The following is a 22941-nucleotide window of genomic DNA, read 5'->3' on the forward strand; positions in this document are numbered from 1 at the left end:
CCTTAGTACCCCGAACTTGCGCACGGGCAGTCGCAGCGTCCCACGGCAAGGCCTGCCAGGTCACCGCCAAGAACCTCCGTGGTCCCTTTGAAGACCATTCAAGAACAAAGTACTCAAGACAGACCCCGGCAAGAGGAGCTTGCCGGGAAGAAGTCAAGACCCCGGCAAGAGGAGCTTGCCGGGAAGGCCATCAGAAGCGTCCCAAGGCCCCGGCAAGAGGCGCTTGCCGGGAAGGCCGTCCAAGGCATTCCAAGGAACTTGCCGCGGCGCGCTACGCGCCCCGACAAGGCCCGGTGAGCGACAAGCTCCCGGAAGTGACAAGTCGACGGCCGCGGCAAGCCCCCACTCCACGCCCGCGCTCCAGCACATCCACCCACGTGTCGCTCCGGGGCCCCTCCCAAGCGCACGTGGCAGGAGGCTGTGCAGCTAGGGGCGTGCGGTGGCACACAGGCGCTGACAAGACAACCATCGTGGCAAGACGGTGGCGTCCCTAGCGGTCCCTTTCGGTGCTGTCTAGGCGACACAGACGGGCATTTAATGCCCTTGTCCCCTGCCATCAGGGTTAGGTATGATAACACTGTAGCCGCTAGCTGTGCCTACTACTGCACCTAGCTGTGCCTACCCACGGCACCTTTTCCACTTTTGCCCTCCGTTGCCCTATGTCGGTAACCCCTTGAGCATATAAAAGGAGGCCCGGGGCAACGTAGAGAGGGGTTCAGCAATTCCACACACTCACGCTCGATCTCGCTCCCGAGCTAGAAATCAATACCAATCCACAAAGCAGGAGTAGGGTTTTACGCATCCGTGCGGCCTGAACCTGGGTAAATCGCTTGCGTGCTTCGCCTCGATCTGCTCTTTGCGCGACCTCCGCCCCCCGCCGAACCAAAAGGGACCCGGTCCGCCGGTCCCATAGGTGCCCGTGGATCAGAAACCCCGGTAGACTTGTTAATGTATTAACTTTTTTGACATGAAGGGTGATGAATGTGCTTGGAGCTGTTGGGTAGACCCTGAACATAAATCTTGTTTGAAAACCTACCTCAAAAACATACATGATGACCTAGAGAATTCTTGGATCAAGATAGAAGATGCAATAGATGAATTGAAGCAAAAGAATGATGTCTTCAAGATGAAGGAGAAGAAGCTCAAGGAATTGATATGTCATATTAGTAATCATTTGAATAGAAAGGATATTATAATTATTATATTATCCTTTGTTGTAATTTTATTTTTAAGCAAATTTTACTTCATGTACTAGTGTGGTTATCGAATGTTGTGCTATCAAAAATAAAGTCAATCTATGAAGGAGAGTTCAATCAATCTATACGAAGCCAATATATTATAATATAATTAATTATGCACTTAACTTGATGCAAAGTTTGAAGTTCATATGAACAATACTTCACTCAATATATACATTTATCATAATTCCTATTTTATGAAATACACACATAATTTCAAATAAGTAGTATATGATGTTATTTAAAAAGTTTAAAACACATAACACATTTTAAGAATTGACATGGAATTACATATACACAACTTCATTGTTATAACACATAATCATATACTACATTAACATATACATTTTTTATTCATGTGCTCCTACGGTCCTACATATGGTTTGGAATTACATATAAACATTTAACCCATTTCACAATTTCATATGTAATTGAATTACAGTCACCAATATATTTTAATCAAGTCACATATAAATATTTAACACATTTCACATTTGCCTATGTAATTGGAGTATAAGCAATCACATTTAAAAAAATATTTTTCTTATTATACATACTACATGTAGTTATCTTCTTACTAATTTCACACAAAATGATTATGACATGAAAATAATATAAGAAGATATGCCATGTGTTCCTATATTTATCATGCACTCTGTTAGAACACATTTCACAATACATAGTTAGAAGGTATTTCACAATACTTTCATAGCCATTTCATAATTCATAGATACAGAGGATTCATGACTTTGTGAAATATTAAAAAATATTGCATATATTCCATAAGAAAATGAAAATTGAAATGTTTATAAATTTATAAATTTATAAATATTTCATTACACGCTAGAAGGTATTTTCACATATTCCATGTACAATTGTTACATTTCATTTTGTTGACATAACAAATTTTATGGATCACATAATTAACAACAATAAAAGCAATGTTCAATTGAATTGTTCACATACCAAATTTGCAAAAGTTGTAGTGCTTTGTACAATTCAGATATTTATTAACATTTATCATTTTTTACAATCTTTGTGACAAGTAATTCAAATTGATTTTAACATTTAATACATTTCACATTTAGTACACTTGGAGAATATGTTGGTACTAAAATATATATAAGGATTATCAGAACATTACACTCCATCAAAATCACATAACTTCTATCCAAATACAGTACCAAACATGGAAGATTTTTGAAATGTTACACATATGTTATGTGAAACTAATCAATAATTCTCCTTCTTTTCATCGAACGATCAGCTGGTCCAACGCGATGTAGTGACAAATAACTGATTGGTTCCTGAAGCAGCTCTTGATTTCTTCCAGATTCCACATCTGAAGTAGCATCTCCATCTTCAAGCTCAGCCTCGGGGAAGAAATTCCCCAGCAAAGTACTTTCACCAATTTGCTCTTCTTCAATGTTTTCAACATTATATTGCACATCTGACTGAAATATAAAATTAATATAGCTACTTTCAACAATATTTAGGAAAAGTAAGCAATGTTTGTAACTTACAATAGATTCAGATCTTTCGGTCTATCCAATTTTTCTTTTCATAGTAAATATCCTTGATGAATCAACATCATCCTCACAAGAACTTCCAAAAGAATCCTTTATAGAAGTGAAAAATAAAAAGAAATTATTTTAAGAGATGGGAAGAAAACCATTATCTAACCTTAACAACAATGTTAAGAGAAACTTATTGTTGGCTCCATGTGGACAAGATCTACCTTACTGGCCTCCTCAGATTTCTTGTGCTCACTATCACTTTCGACTTCATTCTTACTATCTTTATGCGAAACAAGAGGGGATGTGTTTTCTTCCATATAGTGTTATGCTTCTTGGATGTAGTAAGTGAAATAGGGGTGTGGTGGGTGTGTCTTTATATGTGTTGTGGTCTACCAAAAAATTTCCCACCCAAACTTCCTTTGAAATTTTAAAAACATGTGGTGGAAAAATAGCCATCATCATACTTTACCTTTTTCTATGTCAGTCCCCATTTGATCAATTCCATATCTATCCCAACAATAAGTATATAATAGTACTTCAGTATGTCTTGTGTACTAAAGTTTGTTTCTATATGTATTAATAACATAATAGCTATAGTTTAGTGGCCAATGTGTAAAATTCACACTTTGGCACTACACGAGTAGTACATTGTATTTAATATACACATTTTGTCAACAGACATGTCACATCAATCAGAAGTACTGAAAAGCGGGTTCACAAAACACCCCTCTTCCACTTATCTTCTTGAAGTCTTGTCCACCTGCTCTCTATCTTCTCCATTGCCTCTTTAGTCTCATTCCTCCAATAGATGGTGTTATATGAAGTTTTCAGATCATCCAAGGAATTCATGGTAGAGATATTCTTCCTATAGAAATAAGAAGATAGCAAGCAAAAAGTTAGTACTCTGCTCAATGATAATGTAAAGTTGCTTCTCGTCTGTTATATATAAATTTTTCTTATATAAATCCATAAGAGAATCGATAATCATTTAGAAGGCATGACATATATAAAGAAAAATTCATTGTACAACAATGTACCTGCATGTGTTCTTAATCTCCTTCTTTCTGAACTTACATTATTATGGTGTTATGACATGTGAAATGTTTTCATGATTATTTTTCCCTACGTGTATTCTTAATTTTCTTCTTTGTTAGCTGACATTTTTTGGTGTTATGACATCTGAAATGTTTTAATGAATATTTTTACCTGAGTGTGTTCTTAATATTCTTCTTAGTTGAATCTGAAATGTGAAACCAATGTAAATATTTTCTTATAATTTAATTAATTTCCAACCTTTTAATACATACTTATTATTGGTTTATATGAACATTTCAAGCACTCTGTTCATACTTTATTATATCAGGTACCATGTTTCATACCATATGTGAAATGTGTTAAATGTCAATAAATAAAACAAAAAACATATATGAATTTGTTAAATGTCAATTGTAGTGGTTCCTTTTAGTGTTAACATGATTTTCAATGAACATTTGAAACTTATTATAAATACCTTTTTATATGAAGTATGTACATATCTTAATTTGAAAAAATAAATATAATTTAATGTTTTGTGAAATGATTGGCTAATATATTTTTTATAAAACTCAGTTGCAATGTTAGAATCTGATGGTTTATGAGCTTTACGATCAAATGATTCAAACAATTTTGATGTATGTGAATGTGATGTTGCAACTCCGAGAAGTTCTTGCAAAAAGGTTGCAGGCATGATCAATAAGTTTGATATTGTGAATAAGAACCTTGTCAAGGAAATTGATTTTGGAGGTATTCTAGATCTGCCTCAGATAAACAAGATTGATAGAAAATTCACTGTACTACTTTTATGCAATATTGATCATGACAAAAGAACTATTAAGATCAATGCCAAATTAAGTCTGAGTATTACAGCAAGTGATGTCATCGTATACTCCAAATCCCAATTGGTCCAAAAAATTTGAAAGGACTAAATTGCCAATCTATTGAAGAAAAAATTAATTCATTAGAATTGCAATGAGTTCAGTTACTTATGATGCTGATGAGCTCAATAGCATGAAGGTTGTTGAAATGATAATAACAGGGGATTATCCAGGTGGCATGGATAAAACCCAGTCAAATCAGTTCAAAACTTCATTTGTTTGCTATGTAATGGGTAATTTTCTTATTGGAAGAAGGAGTGCAAACCATGGAGCAAAGGATTTTTGGGGATCTCTTCTAAAAACTGAAGACATACCATTGTACAATTACTGTGAGGCTGCATTGGATGAAATAATCAATGCAGCAAGGAAGGTCCAGTATGATATAAAATGAAGAAGAAAATTAACTACATATCTACCTGCCCACTACTACTGGTAAAATTAATACATGCTTTCTTTCTGGAAAGTATGAAAAAATAATTGCATATATAACTGCCAAATACTACTATAGCATGAAAGTTGCTGAATATTTTTGACGATTATTTTGCAATTACAGGCTTTGTTTCTTGACAGTATAAATCTAGGTTTTCTCAACATACCAGATCATATAGTACCAACTCTAACAGCTTTTGACTGTGAGAGGTTAGCCCAGATGATAGAAGCAGTCGGACAAAATATGAATGAAAACTCGTTTGGTGAGAATAAGGTAATATTAATTTTTATTTTCTATATGATTGTTCTAATATATGTTTAATGATTCACACAAAATAATTGAATTCTAACACTTTTTTTATGCAGATAAGGATTCGAAGTATAATGAAACAAAATCTGCAAAAAAAAATTAAAACATCATTCGGTATCTACTTCGAAAATGATTTTAGAAAAAAAAATGGTAACAAGACAGTTCACATCCAAAATCTTGTTACGATGAAGACTTTATCTATTGGAAAGTGTTGGAGATATGCCCTAGAGGCAATCATGTAAGATGATATTTCCTATGTGTTTATGAATAAAGATAGTCCTTGGACACTATCAATGATGTGTATCAGCAAGTACGTGACATGTTTGTGGGACTATGCATTGTATGATGACTGTCCTAAAAGGTCCCTAGTCGAGAGGGCTGTGGGGGCGCGCAGCAGACTAGACTAGCATATGACACAGTCGATGGCTTGGTCTCACTAGCCATGAAGCATTGGATGCTAACCGGATAATATGGACTCAGAAGGATCTGGTCGGATTCGACGTAGTCAGATCCGAGTCGAGATAAGGTCTGAGTCGGACAGACCCAACTATGAGACGCAGCGATATGCCATCTGTGAGTCTCTAGTACAACATATGTTCTATGTCCTAAGACCTGAGCCGGCGCATATACTCGGGATGGTGACAGACTTGCTTTGGACCAACAAAACGCTACTCCATGACTGGGTAGTTACAAAGGTAGGTTTCGGGCTTGTCCAGACCCATGCTACGAGACATGGTCGAGCAAGATGGGATTTGCCCCTCCAATCAGGAGAGATATACTCTGGGCCCCTCATGTGATCCGGCCAGGATAAGCATGGCCATTCGACAAGGATTATGAGATAATATGGTTTGTGGTCGGCATCACTGGAACGAGAAAGAGGTCGGGCTAGCACAAGGATGACAGACTCACCTTGGGCCCGACAACATATATTGTGTGGCAAAAGGAATGGAAGTATGATGTACATGTTCGCCTAACCAGCTTCATAGTTTGCTTGGTGTTCGGCATGCCTTGCTAGGGGCCACTACCAACCGTGCAGTTCGGAGGTGATCCGAACTGCGACCAAGCTGGCTTGAACCTAAGGGGTCACGCGCTTAAGGGAAGGAACCTATGAGGTCGGATCCGGGGACACTGGTCGGATGTGATCCGAGCTATATTCGGATTGTGGCCGAGTAGACTTATGGGCTTTAGGGTCCGTGCAAGGCCCAAGTGTTGGGCCCGCGATGGACGCCTATATAAAGTGGGGTGCGACACACTCATGCGGTTGATCGCTTCGGCGCTGTCACTAGGGTTTGCATGTGTTGCGAATAGCCACCTCCACTCGGCCGCCGACTGTGTGATCAGACCTAGCAGTCCGCCGCACGGTGTTCCTCCTGCACACGCGGATACCATTAGAGGCGGTGCACTTGTGCCGCTCTGGCAAACCTGTATGAGGGATCCGACTACCGGCTGTTCGAGGGAGATCAAACGAGGAGGAGACGATCCACGCAGATGCGCTGCCCCAACTCTTCTTCCACTGCACGGCACTGCGCGTCTAGTGGTAACAATCTGTGATCCATCTCCCGTAGCATGTTCTGGTTGTTCTGCGCATAGAAAATTTTTAATTTGCAGTTGACGCACCCTATCGTAGAACCCAACAGGAAGTTAGAGCAACTCTAGCAGACCCCGCATCCCGCCCCGACCCATAAAATAACTAGTATCCAAATGATTTTAGAAGGCAACAAGTATCTTCAAGCATGTATAGAAGGAACAATATCTAGCAAGGTATCCATTTTTTAATAATAAATAAAATTTTAGGATTTCTTATGAAGTATATATATAAAAGTACTAACATTTTATCTTGTGCATTGTCAGCTATCCATATTACAATTAATAGATTTAAAATGGCACAATGCAAGAATTGTATGTCATTTCAATGAATTCAAGTCTGATATTATGTCAGATAGCCTTGGTGATAGCAACATTATGGTGAATGTAGATTCTTTAGTTGCAAAAATATTGGTTGATAAAATGGAATTAGCCAAAAGAATGCAGCAACATACTTCTTCAGAAAGTCATGGGATATCAATAATTAAAAATATATCATGTACAAATAAAAGTTCAACAGATGAAGTGAGTGGTGAAGATTCAACAAGTGACTGTAAGATAGCACACTTTAATTATAATAAATTATTTAAGTTCTTATAGATAAACTAAATAAATTTATATTACATTTAAATTGTACTGATTTTAGGCACTTCAAAATGACTCAAAACGTCCTATACCTCAATATTACAAGGTAATTAAGTATCTATTACATATATTTCATATTCTTAATAAAAATGTTTGCATTGACTACTTACGATGGTAGTTTCTCATTCTCTACCATTATAAACACATTTAATATGCAGTTCAAGAATCTATGGAGAAAACAGTTAAAAGTGTCAATCGAGGAGAGCAAGTTCTCATAATTGAAGATGCAGATCATGCAAACAAATATATTGAAAAAACAAATGATTTATCATTTATTTCTACCTTTGAGACACCAAAGTGTGTTATGAAGATGCAGCCACTTTCACCTGCTACAGTTGCTGCTCGGATGTCTGAAACTGCGGTGTCATATAGATTGTTTCAAAGTGAAGACAATTTGAATCTAAATGCCAAATCATTGGAAGGAGAGTTCACTGATTCTCCCCTCATAAAGATATTAGTAAGTAATGGTAGAAAAGCAAAAAAAAAACCATGGTTATTTGGTGTACAAAGACCTGCAAGATCTTCATTGGTAATAACAAACTTCTCTAACTAGTTGTTACGCAGTAAAGATAAAGATATAACAGGGTATGTACATTATATCATATATTTAATTATTCATATATGAACAACACAATAATATGATTTATTAACCCATTAACCTTTAATATTACAGAATATGGATTATTAACTATACACCAAGATATATTGAAGTTACAGGAATTGAGTTAAAAGAAATTTTTGTTCAATTCAAGACATTTAGCTATGAAGTTTTTGATATATCTATTCGTAGACTCGTTCAGCTTTATACATTTATGTATGGTTCCAAAAAGAAGCAAAGATAGAGACACATAATGGAGTCAGATTTTGCGGTATGAGTATGTTATCAAGCTTTTATATATGTTCCTTGTATATAATAAATTTAGCTGTATGTTTCATTCTTAACAATACTACATTTTTCAGATGATGGCCCTTGCAAATGAGAATGTATTATCTAGCCGATCGATCGTTGATCATTCAGAAACTCTGTTGATTTCTATGACATATGAGAGTGCAGAATGGTACATTTATAGAAGTTATAATTATCCTTTTTGTACACATGTCTCATTCACTTATACAACTAATGAATTATTGCAGATAACATTCCTAGCTTTAGTAAGTGAAACATGGCGTTCGTATTAGTTCGACACCAAGTTGTCTGCATACATGTGGCTGATCCATTATATAGTAGATCAAAAGAGAAAGAACTTAAGGATCTACATGAGTATAATGTCTTTAAGATAAAATCATCATTCCGTGCTTTGATAGATGAACTATACTCAGGTTGGAATATAGATTTCAACCGATGGGAAAATAACCATCTGAAGCCAATAATTCCAGACACTAAAAGGTATACCAACTAGCAACATGGTTAAATTATATATATATATCATTGTAAAGGTATAAATTTAGTAATAAAATATTTTTTGTGTAGTGATGATTCCAGCATCTTATCATTAGTTGGAATACTTGATTTTCACAGTAATCGTTTCATGGAGTATCATACCAAGGTAACTTTTCTAACACAAAAATTAGAAATTTAGGCAACAAATATATTCTAATTAATTTTCTTGTGAATTTTACAGGAAAGGGTTCTTTGATTCAAAGATATAATGGTCTATGAATTGCTATACATAGAAGGCAACGATGGATGCGTGCCATCATCTTACATAACTGAGATTGATGTTTAGACCCATTTGAATTTGTCTTTTAAAAGATGAAATGCTTGTATGCAGTATGTATTATGGCATTTTGATACAATATATGTTTGTAAGATTATAATAATATTAGAAGAACCATGTGCAATGAGTTATATGTTATTGAGAGTTAACTTTTCTTCTGGAATATTTATATAACACATTTCATATACGAGATGGAAACAAATTGTATTCAACATAGTTTCATGAATAGCACGTCCTTCAAGGTAGAATATATCTAACTATTATATGAATTTCTATTAATCTCACGCTGTAGTATGTGTTTTCTAATTCTTTTAGGTTAAAATGGCTAAACCATGAAAGAAATGCAACACTGGTATAAGACCAAGCTTTATATTTCGATAACATATTTCACAATTATGATACTTTTGGTTCGAAAACATTATAGACGGTGACTTCAAAAATAAAAAGAAGTTCATTCATTTTTTTACAGCATCATTAGTTAGATGCTTATTCCGAGGTACTAATAATTATCATGAAAGAAAATAATTGTCATGACTTAAACATGAAATTTAAAACAATATCGATAGCATGGATTCAACATTTCAGTTCATACGAAGATGATTAAGATTCAGATGATGATGTACATATGAACGATGTTGTAGAATAAGTTCCTATGTATTTAGCTTAATTATAATTTAATCAAGTCATTCACCACATGGAACAAGCTAATACAATATAAATTAAATTGTCAAAAATAACTCATATCATACCACTTTTCAAACAGGAAGACATTTATGTCAAACTCATTAAAAATTTGTTAGTAGCTGCATTTTTCCGTCACGGAAAAATGCTAAAAACTAAATTTTAATATTACAAATTCAAGGAAAACACATCTTAGGACAATGCTTTATCGTGTGAGTAGGAGAACGACATTTGCTGAAAATCTTGTTCTTGATATATCAAAATATCCCCCTGGTTCATTGCTTTTCTTTTTAGCTTTAGTTGCACGTTTCTTTTTTGTGATATTTGCATCCATGCTTGATTTGTACCTCTTATTTGAAGGCCGGCCATTTTTTTACACAATTAATGGTGGAAGAATAGAATCCACTGGAATAGATAAGTTTCTATTCTTGTCAACAATGACTATTCCTGATGAACCTACATTGCTAGATTCTACTTGAATGTCATGTTCAATGATATCTTTAGGAGTGTCTTTACTTGGATTTACATATACAATCTGGCATGTTGTCATACGAGACAGTCTATGTTCTACCAATTCCTTTTTACAGAGCATGAAATTTGATTTTGCAATTGCACAAGTTGTATCATCAATTTCTTCTTGATTAACTAGAGCAACAACATCAAAATACAACATCTTGTGCCTAACAGATCTAGCCTCTTCTTCATTTTCAGTAAAATTTGTTTGACCTGTTATCCGGATGGTTCCAACTCTTGCCTTCTTAGTCCACCTTTTCATGATATGACAATCTGGAATCTTTGATAAACCCCTAATCAAAAGTATCTACATTTTATCATACATAGTATTAATGTTTGATATTAAATTAAGAAGTGTCTATGATCAAATAGTACTGATGAAAATCATTAGTTAATTAATAATAAACTTACTCTAATTATATGGCTGCATATTACACCAAAATGCTGATATAGACCACATTCTCAATTATAGTATCCAATGTTTTCATCAACCATGATTATGTATTTCACTTTGCACCAAGAATCACGTGATTCCGCTTCAACATGCATCACCTCGAACATATTATCCTCTGAACTTCGTAGCAATATATACTTGGTTGATTTAACTAATTCCTTTTTGAATAGAGAGTACACTCTTGGTGTGTATATTATAGAAGCATGTCTCTCTAGAAGATATCCAAACTATAGTTTAATACTTCTCTCCAAAAATAATTAATATGTTAATGTTATGACATTTAACATAAGAATAGGTAATACAAAGTATAATTATCTGTATTCTTATCAAGTAATTCAATAAATTTACCTGTTTTGAATTCTTCTCAGCCATGGCATGACAACTTTCTCTATCATCTATTAGCTTTGTATATTGAGTAACAAATGCATTACTAGAAGATTTGCAAACAGTATATATCTTCAGCATGTGGCACATCCTAGCACAGAAAATCTTTTGAAAGTATGGTTTAGCCCACATTTCCCTTACTTCATAAGCTCTTATCATGAAATCATCGTTCTTGAGACAATATTTATCAATTATAATCTGCCAAGATTTTTCAAACTCTTCAACCGTAAGCATATGATTTACTAACTTGTGGAAATCATCCGCAAATGTCTTGTATTTCTTGTATGTTTGTCCAAGAAGTTCATGAGCTCTCTTTAGGACATGCCATTTACACCATCTATGAGTGGTATTTGGTAATTTTGTTTTGATTGCATTAGCAATTGCAAGTGCCTGATCTGCAAATTATTGTCAAATTTTTCAATATTAATCTAATCAATAAACACATACTAAATTAAATAGTAGACATATCATAACAGTAAGAATAGTAACAAGAGCTTTACCACCCATCATTGCAACAAATTCCTTGAAAGCCCATTTGAAATTTTCAACCTTTTCATTTGTAAGCAATACTCCAGCAAAAATGACACTCTCAAAATGATTGCTGACCCAGGCAAACATTCCAAATGGCATATTGTAAATGTTTGTACCATAAGTAGTGTCAAATGTGATTGCATCTCCAAAATACTGATAAAGTTCCCTACTTCGTCCACTAGTCCACATTATAGCCTTCAACCTATTATCATCATCAACTTGTGCGGTAAATGCAAATATATCATCTTGCGCAATTTTCTCTCTAAAAAATTCTAACGTCTTGGCAATATCATTTTGTATGTTCTTGCTTGCTATTTGAGAACACACAGCTAAACGACACTTTTAGTGGTTGAACCATACATATCTAATATGACAAAAATTACCCTTGTAAGTGAAACATTATTTTGTCTCAAATGCTTAATAAGATCTCTTGCTGCTGGATCAATATGCTAATGAGAATACATGTGTTTCTTTTGACCACAATTTCAACAAGCTCATGGTTGTGTTCTTCTTTGAAACTTTTGACATACCATTCTCCACAATCATTCAAATGAACCCTAATTCAGCTTTGCAATCACATCTAATTGTTGACCTAATTGCATTCTTGTTTATACCCTGTGGAATAATAAAAAGTTTGTTAAAAACAACATATAAATAATACAATCATATAATTCTTTGTTGGTTAAACTAAATTATTAACAATACTCACACTGCGCTGACACTTGTACTCTTGCATTTCTGAATATCTTTGACATTCACAAAATTGTCTCCATTTTTGAGGCTAAAACCAAGAACCCAAGAATATGTGTTGTAAAAGTCATATGCTTCAGCTAGAGATCCAAACTTACCAACACAAGGTTTGAACATATCCAAAGATTTATCTTGACAGTATGATCTGATACCTTCTGTAGCAACCAGACCTCAAACAGTCTGATCTCTATGCTCCGGTGTCATCCCTGGATCAGTACTGCTGACACCACACAGTACTCGGAGGATTTATAACAGAGTAGCAATCACACACTTATTACATCGAGTGTCTCAAAAGAGAACTTATTACAATAAGTATGGCATAAGGCCATCTAATAACGATAACCACGGAAGGCTTGGAAGATAAGTGAGTCCATCAACTCCAACGGCATCACTGAGTATAGAACCACGACCTAAAAACTCCTTAATCGTCGTCTGAGAAGTCTGCAACATTAACGTTGCAGCCCGAAACGGGTCAGCACATGGAATATGCTGGCAAGGTAACACGTAGAGAGTAATGGAATGAAACAGCTATACTATATGCATATTTGGCTGGTGGAAATCTCTATGGTTACAGTTTTGCGTAAAGCCAATTTTTCCCTACTTCAAAGGAATAAATTTATTTAACTATCATGGTAGTTGTTAAACATTGAGAATGGTTGACAGCATTCTCAATCCCAATTAAGCATCATCATTAAACAAAACCCAACAAAATTAATTTAGAGTAACATGTTGAGATTCACATGAAAATCCAAGTACTAGATACTCAAGATGTCCATAATCGGGGACACGGCTAACCATGATTAGTTTATTACACTCTGCAGAGGTTTGCGCACTTTTCCCCACAAGACTCGATCGCCTCCGTTTGGTTTCTCGCACTACATGGTGTTTGAGAAGACGGATGACCGAGACATAGTCTTTCAGAAGCGCTAGCACCTTACGATGGGTAGACCGTACCACCTACATCCCCTACATCTGCTAGTCTACCACTGTAAGAGTTCACACGACTTAGTCAACTATGCTAGAGCCCATAATAGCTTGTGGCTGCACACGGAAGTTTCTAGTATGAATAGTCTCATGATCCCTTTGAGCCTGGGTGGCGGTCCAAAAGAAAACAGGCAAGTCCTGGAATACCCAGGTGCCTCAATCCACCCAGATGTGTGTTTAAGTTGCCACCTTAGATAAGCCATTAATTAACAATGTCACATCTGTCATGGATTTCACTCACCCAATCCACGTCTACTAGCATAGCATGGCATAATAAGCAAACTTAGAAGTAACTCTCAAAGGTTTGATAATAAACAGGTAATAGGTACTACCTCATCTACTTCCCATCCCACAATTTAATTAGATCCTAATCATGCAATGTGTGAGGATTGATCTAATGCAATAAAACTGGGTAGTAGAAAAGGTATGATCAAAGTGTTACTTGCCTTGCTGATGATCCGCGAAACCTAACGATTCGAAGTAACAGGCGGCGGCTCCGGCGGTGCGCATGGATTCGAAGTAACAGGCGGCGGCTCGGGGCGGCGCTATTTAAAGGCTGCCCCCGAGCGGTGTCCCGCTCGGGTACGGCCCGAAGTCGGTTCATTTTTTTTATTCCGCTCGGAAGAAAATAAAAAGAAATACTAAACGGACTCCAAAAATTCCGAAATAAATTTTCATGGGTTTCTAAAATCAAGCCGCACAAGGTGAACATTTATTTGGGCCCTAAATGCAATTTTGAAAAACGCACTTTTTTTCCTAAATTCAAATAAAACACCGAAAAATTCCGAAATAAAATCTTATTTGATTTTATCATTAAATCCTCAATATTTCTTTATTTTGGGAAAGTCATTTTATTCCCTCTCTCATATTTTTGTAGTAGAAATAATTGATGATAAAATAAAAAAAATCAAATGATCCTATTCTCAAAATTTGAGAGAACTCAAATATGAAAATAACGAAATCCCCAACTCTCTCCGTGGGTCATTGAGTTGCGTAGAATTTCTAGGATCAACCAAAATGCAAAATAAAATATGATATGCATGATGATCTAATGTATAACATTCCAAATTGAAAATTTGGGATGTTACACCTTCTTTAATATCTCCATTTACCAAAGTACTAAAATAATATCAATCGGTAGGTAGTAAATTTTATAATGACTATATTTAGAAAATTATACCTATTATCTTCCAGATTTACAGTGCCTTCTTCTTCATCAACTTTATATGCTAAAAATAAGTAATCTTCATCAGAGTAGTTTTTTCACCATTAACCTTTTCTTGAGTACCATTATTTGTTCCAAATTTAGGTTGAACTTCTTCAAGCTCATCATTGTATTCGTCGAAATAAATCCTTTCAATATAATATTTCTATGTAAGTCATTCTACTTAGACTAATAATATCAATACAAATACACTTGTTCCATACTTAAGATTTTGTTGAGAAAGAACGTCTCTTGCATCTGAAAAATCTTCAGATTGTTTTTTTCTGGAGCTTTCTTCAGCAATCTAAGTATCAACAATGCTATATTTTGAAAGAACATATAATTCATTTAGTATTCATATCCAGATTAACAAAGTATGTTGTAAGTTGGATTAAACTAAAATAAAAAATACTCCCTATGTTCTAAAATTCTTGTCTTAGATTTGTCTAAATATGGATGTATCTAATACTAAAATGTGACTTGGTACATCTCTATATAGACAAATCTAAGACAAGGATTTTGGGATGGATGGAGTATCTATTAAGCTAAACCATACCTTGATGTGAACTAAGTTTGTCGGTCTTCTACCATATTTAGCAGATCCAGGAAGCTACCATTCATACATCCATTATCAACATCCATACCGACAAAATTAAAATCACACCAAAATTAGTTAGAAATTATAAATCAGGCAGATAGCACAGTGATATGTGAAAGTTATAGTACACAATGCAAAAATGTGAAATACAAGTATATTCATACATTCTACTGAAATTAGTTAAGAAATGTGAAATCATGCAGGTAGCACATTTAGACATGTGAAAACATATATTACACAAAAAAATAAGTGAAATAAGATAAAAATGTAATTGAAATATATACACTCCTGACTAATTATGCTTTCAAAGGCTGGTTCATACATAATATAATACTCCCTCCATTCCACAATGTAGTGCTTCCTCTATAACCACCAGTTATTTATGATTAAGAAGGAAAAATTATTAAGAATAAAACGATGATTCATAGCTGATCCATACCTGTGTGCTTTAGCTTTAACTTGTTCTTGCTTGATATGACAGATCTGTAACGGCGATGAAATACTTCCAGCGTTTCTATTTTCAATCTGTTGAACAAACTATACAGGCATAAATGATGGTCAAATAGTTCATCTAGAATGAACGGAGTGGAAGCAACATGCCGAAATCTAGCAAAAGAAGAAGGAAAGAAAACCTTGAAATAGAAGAAGAAAAAGTTGAGCAACGGAGAAGAAAAGAGAAAGAATAGAGGACGCGGGGGAATGGATAGGAACAGCGGGGAGTAGATACAGTATTTTTCATCCTCATATTGACAAGAAAGCAGGGGACCCACGTACTATCGTAAGAAAAGAGGATAATGTATAAGTCAGAACAGTCAGTAGTATTTCACATATATAGCAAAATATAAAATGTTTTCAGCTTATACAGCAATCGCTAGCACCAATCTTGAAATCGCAGCGGACGGTTCGCGATCTACCGTTACATCACGGAACCAGACAAATTTCCGCTTCGTACTACGGCTTCGTTCCCCCACAAGTTGCGCACTCTTGGCGGTCTGGTCTTCCAAGTCAAGTCCACCACCCTTTCCACCACCGTCTTCCTCCCCAGGCTGAATATAAATACCTCCTCCTCCACCGGTCCTCCCCTCTACGCCTCACCAAACCCAAAACCACCGCCTCCTCGATCCCACATTCCACCATCCCTCCCGTTTCCGCCCGCAAATTGCCTCCTCCACCCAAACCCTAGGCCTCAAGCCCTCCGCCACGCTCCCCCTCCCGCTCCCGCTCTGCGGCAATTCCGCGAACACCTCGCGCGCGTCTCCCCGCGTTTCCGCGGCCAGCCGGGCAACTTCTCCGAGCGCCCTGGCGATGGCAAACCACGAGGCCGCGGAGGCCGCCTCCATTCGCAACGAGGCCCGGGAGATTCTAAGCCTCTACTCCGACGGCGAGCACGAGGCTGCGCTGGCCCGCGCCGTAGTGCTAGCCGCCGTGCACCCGGGCTCCGCGGTCGCTCTCAACCTCGCCGGATTGATCCACCGCCACGCCGCCCTCGTGGCGCGGAACGACACGGGCGCCCACGGCGACGACGAAGACGGCGACGAGAACGCGTCCGCGCTGGAGAAGTACCACCGCCACGCCGCCCTCGACGCCTTCTCCGCCGCTGCGCGTCTCGCCCCCAACTGCGTCGTCACCAACGCCGACCACGCCGTGGCGCTCGTCCACTGCCGTCGCTTCGAGGACGCGCAGAAGGAGTTTCTCCGCATGCTCGACACGGTCGCGAACAACGACCAAGCCGACCCGGCGCTGTACAGCGTGGTGTACGACATGAGCGGGGACTCGAGCATGAAGGGGAGAAAGCGCGACGCCGTGAAGAGCGCCAGCATCGCCATGGAGCGCTTCGCGGAAAAAATCAACCACAGGATTCTGCCATTGGAGGCCGCCAAGTTGCTGGACGCCAGCAATCTCGGCGGGCCTGCCGCCGATGAAGCGCGAGAGCGTGCAAAGCTTCTCGCCGAGACCTACCCCTACTCGCCGCGCGCCCAGCTACTCCGCGCGTACATCGACTTGGCACCAGTCCGTGCCCTCGATCCGGCAATGGACAAGAAGCAGCTTCTGCGCCGCGCGCTCACCACCGTGTCTCAAGCGGCACAAAACTTCGACCGCTCGCTCATGGTTGCCTTGTTCCACGCCAAGCTCTTGTTCGTCCTGGATAACTTTGATGCTGCGGAGCGAGAGTGCCGCCGGGCACTTCGCATCGAGACGCCGAATGACCCCAATTGGGATGACATACCTCCCATGGCTGCTCCTGGGGCAGATTCTGATGCCAGAGTATCTTATGTCAAGAAGCAGCTCCGTGTCTTGCTCAAGCAGATCATAGTTGTGGCTGCACTATACTGGTCCTCTATGAAGAATGCACCGCAGGGCCAACATGTCGTATCAGTGACGGTTGACACGCTGCATGCGCACTATGATGGAATCGACAAGTCGGCAGCAAAGACCATATCTGATGCAACACGCTTTCTCAAGAATCAGGACTCATGGAGTTTCTGGATTTGCCTCAATTCCCGTTGTGATGGCAAGAAGTTTCCGGACACTAGTTCGCTCTGGCAACACACGTGCAGCAAGCACCGAGATGAGCTCTGGGGGAAGCTGCAGTCACTTATAGATCCAGAATATTGGGAAAATACATCACAGGATGATCACTCGTTGGTTGGGATAGCTCTCAGCCGCCAGTCTGACACCTTCCTTTTACCAAGGGTGCAGGATATGTTTGAATGCTTGCTGCTTTCACCATCTGTTGGAATACAGGCAGAGCCCTTCGCTGAAATGCGACAAAGGAAATGCAGAGAAGGATCTGAGATCCTTGGGAGCATCAGGGAGAAGCTGAGGATGTTGCCTAAAGATACACTTAGCACTGAGGTCTAGGACTTCTACATATGGCATGGTTTCAATTTAGCATTCTTCCTTAGTTCACTGTTCTGCTGATAGTGATGTTTATCAGACTAATGATTGGCTTGCTTGTTCATTGCAGTTTCAGGAGTGCTGTTCTGGAATAGAGAAATTGTGGCTAAAGTTTCTTGAAGTTACTGTTGTGGACTATCGTGAAATCATTCTTCCCCTTGCGAGATCATACCAATGGGTCTGTTAACATCTGCAGTGATTAGTTTTTATAGTTATATATGCCCATTGTTGGCTCAACTGCCCATATTGTGTGCTACTGCTAACTGATAACCATCTTTGCAGATAGAATTGAAGAAACGGATTCCTTTTTATCTAAATCATCCTGGTAGTAGGCGTATTGGATTTGCTGATGCCAATATTGATATTATATGTGGTAAATTCCTGCTGCCCAATGAATTTGTGTTAACTCATGTCACATTGATTTTTCCAGCAGCCTTTTGTTCTTCTGCTGTCAAAGCAAATAATTAAGTTATATCTCAGCGATCTAAACCTGGCATTGCCCTAGTCTGCTTGTTTTATGCCTCCTTGATTCAGAGGAATTTCTATGTAGTTTATTAGTATTTCCATCCTTGGGAATTTTGAGTACTGCTCCCTCCGTTCCAAATTAAGTGTCTTAACTTTGTACTAACTTTAATACAGTACAAAGTTGTACTAAGGTTGAGACACTTATTTTGGGGCGGATGGAGCACTATGTTAGAGGTTTTTTTACAGTGTAATATTCTATTAGAAGTTATCTGGTATGTAGGATTTGAATCCTTAGGATGTCCTCTTTTCCTATAGGCCACTTTGCACTCAGTTCCAAAGGAAAATCTCCATTCAGTCTAACCTCTTGGAAAATACTTTTTTGAATTAGCAAATATGTTGTTGCATGCTCTCAGTTCTTACAATATAAAATATGCTCTGTTATGTCACTAATACTTCTTACAATTTCATAATACAGGAACTTCTGGCCAATCTGTCAAGGAAATGGCAAGCACCTCCAGTTCTCAACAAAGCCTTACTGTTTCCAACAAGAACAATGCTGATAAAGAATTGTCTATCTTGAGTGTAATCATACAGGTAAGAGACACTCGCATCTGGTCATGTGATCTTTTAACAACCAGCCTATAATTTCCTATGTATGTCTTCCTGTCATCGGGCAATCTGAAAGACCAGCCTATAATTTCCTTTGTATGTGTGCAGTCATTGTGCAATCTGAGGCATTTCAGAGATAAACTTCTGATGGGTCCACTTGTATGGATACCGTCAGTTGAAAATCCCTGCATTGCACAGCAATTTTATGAAATCTTGTCTTCTTGGGAGAAAAACGACCACCACTTAACCGATGTTGTACTGACTTGCATGAAGACTCTTCTCTGCAGAGTTGTTGATTACAGCACTTTTTATGAAAAGGTTAGACCTTAATCACCATTGCTTATATTTGCAAGACCGTTTAAACAAAAATTAATTGAAGTTAGATTACAACGTGAAAGCAGAGTATGTAAACCAGTTCGGTGCTGATGCTACCTTCAATTTATTTTATTTGCATGTGTCCATTTCTTACTTTGTGGTCATTTTGGAGGTCTGCAACTGTTTTGAACAAAACATAGATGTGGTATCTTACACGCCACATAGGGAAACAGTCCTAGTTCATACCAGAATTAACTTCTTTTTTCTTGTTATTTACTGTAATTTATGCATGCTGAATATTGATACCAAGTATATGCACTAGAATGAGCGAATTTAGGTACTCTCTAAAGAAATATAAGAGCGTTTCGTAAAGAAATATAATGCGTTTAGATAACGCTCTTATATTTCTTTACTGAGGGAGTATGTTGTTATTATAAGCTCTGTTGTGTTTTGCATCGCTGTTGTGTTTCTTTTACGTTGTGTGTAAAGTATTGTCCTAAAAACAACTGCATTCTGCGTCTGTCCTATATGATCATGCACGCAATTAGTAATCCTGAATTCCTGGTGAATCAATTCTGCAGGTTGGGAAAACGTTTGCTTCTGAGATTGTGGCCACAATTCTCATTGAATTGCATATGTCAGAAACTTGTTCGCGTTTTAGAGAAAACAAGGGGACCAAGAGACATGTAGTGAACTCAGTCACGTGCGGAGATTGCATATGCCCAACACATTATCTTTTTGGGATCAAATTCGATGCTCAAATCAGCTGTAGGTGTGGGAAGTCTTCCGGTGAATACCTGTATACCACACTTTTCCATAAACTTGATGTCGGTTCACCTCAAACAGCAAAGGTATGCTGTATGCAATAGTTTTCTTCCTTCCTAGCAAACATTGTATAGGTGGATATTGACGCAAGAGTATTCTAGAAAGTAGGAAATATTGACAAGAGGTTTTAATTGTCCTTGTACAGATCAAGTCCTTTGCAGAGCTTCCGGTTCTATTGGATGAACAGTTTCGCGAGGACAACAAATGCGACCATTGTGGAAGTCTGCAGAATATTGATCTCTTTCTTTCAAACACACCACACTTCTTTACAATAGGTAATGCTACTTGTCTCAAATTATAAGTTGGCTTTTATTTTATTCATACATCATAGCTTGCAGTAGTTTACACCAACAAATATTCATCATGTTGGCAGTTTTGAACTGGCTGGGTGACAGTGAAAGCCAGGACGCACTATCTGAAGTTCTGGCTGGCATCACGTCTCCCCTTGACACTGAGTTCTTTTGCAGAAGTGCTCATTCTGCAGCTATGTATGCTGTCACCTCCATGGTACGTGCACAGCAAACTATTCTATTTTCCTAAATTGAATTGTTAATGGAGCTGAACAAATACTTTTATCATTTACTCCCTCCGTTCCTAAATATTTGTCTTTCTAGAGATTTCAACAAGTGACTACATACGGAGCAAAATGAGTGAATCTACACTCTAAAATAAGTCTATATACATCCGTATGTTATAGTCCATTTGAAATCTCTAAAAAGACAGATATTTAGGAAAGGAGGGAGTAATTCTCATGTTAAGGTAATCCTGAAATGAGAAAAAGCAATGAGCTATTTGTATTGGTTGACGTTTTCATGACCTTTTATAAGTTGTGTTGCTAATTATTTACTGTTCCTTGACTGTTACTGGAGGCCAAGTTGGTATTGTTCTAAGACTGAAGCAAGGTTCTTATTTTTGTGGAACAAAACGGATCATGGTTAAATGGCGTTGTCACCTGGTTCAAATTGCCTAGGTTATATTGACAAGGCATTTTGCTGCTATTTCTAAAGAAGTGGATAGAAGGTTTAAACTATGATACATCATATCTGAGTTGGTTCGTACTTGGAGTTGGAGAGATATTTGCAAGTTTTTGAATGGTCCTATCTGTGGCATATTTTTTCCTGCCTACTTCACTTATATCAAGATATTTAGAAGACTTGACAGAAGAATTTCAGCAAGAATCAATAGCTTGTGTGATCCTTATGTCGCTGAGTTCTTTTTATAAACGTTCCATTGATTGAACGGTTGAAGAAGTATCATATGTAGGTAAACTGGTTAGACCTTTTAAAGTCTGCTGCTCTCACAAGTATATTTTGCATTATTTTCCTTCCCTTTATAGCGAATAGGAAATGGCCTCATCAAATCACATGGAGTGGTTGCAGAACATCTGCTGGAGTAACCTTTTATCTGCACACTTCTCTCTCTCTCTCTCTCTCTCTCTCTCTCTCTCTCTCTCTCTCTCTCTGTTTACTCTTCTGTTGCTTTGAGTATTAGTACATGCCTATTGCAAGGTTGGTTTAATGCTCTGGTTACTTAATTTGCCTGCTTACATATGGAAGCATAGTCACTCTTTGCAAATGCAGTGCAATTTAGCATCCATCTTATGCTACCTTGCAATCCAAACTCTTGCAGATCTGCTATGCTGATGACCGCTACGTCTGCTTTGCTCGAGACGAGGACAAGTGGGTCATATATGGCTTCGAGACTGTCGAGGTAAGTTACTCGTGACTCCTGGGTGTTGATCAAGGCCCTGTATTCTTTCTTGTAGCCATTTTATTCTTAACTTGCTGATTTGTTGGTGTGAACTTCCTCCATGCAGAGAGAAGATAGTTGGGAGCATTTGCTAGAACGTTTCAAGGACTGCAAGCTCCAGCCTGAAGTTCTATTTTTCGAGGTCATCAAGTAGACTGTTGTATAGCTTTGCAGAATGCAAACCTCTGTCTGACGATCAGAGCCAACTCTGGACCCAGTTTTTTTTTGTTTCATTGCCACCATTTTGATGCTGTTTCACTTGGTCACTCTGACATTGAATACAGATAAATTCTTCAGAGATGGTATAAATTGTTCTGTGTGTTCTTAACTCGAAAGAAGGGCTTTCTGGTATTTTTCTTTGGAAGTTGGAACTGATGAGTGGTGCATGTCTTGACTTCTAATGTCACATTTAATGGCACCACGCCGTTTTCTCTTAAGCCATAATGTTGATAATGGCTAGCTGAGAGAAATGATTTTGATGCATCACCATCAGGAATCCACTGTAGGCTGTTTTTATTTCCTTTCTCTGAGTTTTCTTTGTTAAGGTAGGCTCTAGGCTTCCGTTGTCTGTTTATGGCCCATCGGCCTTTGTTTGTATCTGGCATCATCTTGATACAAGATGACGCT

The 22941-nt window shown here is 37.9% G+C and overlaps 1 protein-coding gene and 2 pseudogenes across 4 annotated transcripts; 2 read left to right on the top strand and 1 right to left on the bottom strand.

Annotated features, from left to right (window-relative positions):
- LOC147970484 (uncharacterized) overlaps positions 1–5059 on the top strand; it is a 44360-nt pseudogene extending 39301 nt beyond the window's left edge.
- Positions 5060–10408: 5349 nt separating this feature from the next.
- LOC147970485 (protein FAR1-RELATED SEQUENCE 5-like) lies at positions 10409–16590 on the bottom strand (annotated as a pseudogene).
- On the top strand, positions 16451–22642 carry LOC125508070 (uncharacterized). 4 transcript variants are annotated; one of them, XR_015604055.1, is made up of 10 exons: positions 16451–18309; positions 18422–18529; positions 18634–18724; positions 19292–19410; positions 19534–19743; positions 20322–20591; positions 20711–20840; positions 20939–21072; positions 21435–22275; positions 22382–22642. XR_015604055.1 is itself a non-coding variant. In XM_048672652.2 (10 exons), the coding sequence occupies exons 1-10, from the start codon at positions 16759–16761 to the stop codon at positions 22466–22468; spliced, it is 2781 nt and encodes a 926-aa protein (XP_048528609.2). In that variant the 5' UTR covers positions 16451–16758; the 3' UTR covers positions 22469–22642. The 4 variants fall into 4 exon arrangements, 1 of the variants encoding a protein (XP_048528609.2); XR_015604053.1 differs by having other exon boundaries at positions 20939–21828; positions 22195–22275; positions 22382–22470; XR_015604054.1 differs by having other exon boundaries at positions 20939–21824; positions 22195–22275; positions 22382–22439.
- Positions 22643–22941: the final 299 nt, after the last annotated feature.

The sequence above is a fragment of the Triticum urartu genome, chromosome 5A (assembly GCF_056163025.1).
Source record: "Triticum urartu cultivar PI428250 chromosome 5A, HENAU_Tu73, whole genome shotgun sequence".
NCBI lineage: Eukaryota > Viridiplantae > Streptophyta > Magnoliopsida > Poales > Poaceae > Triticum > Triticum urartu.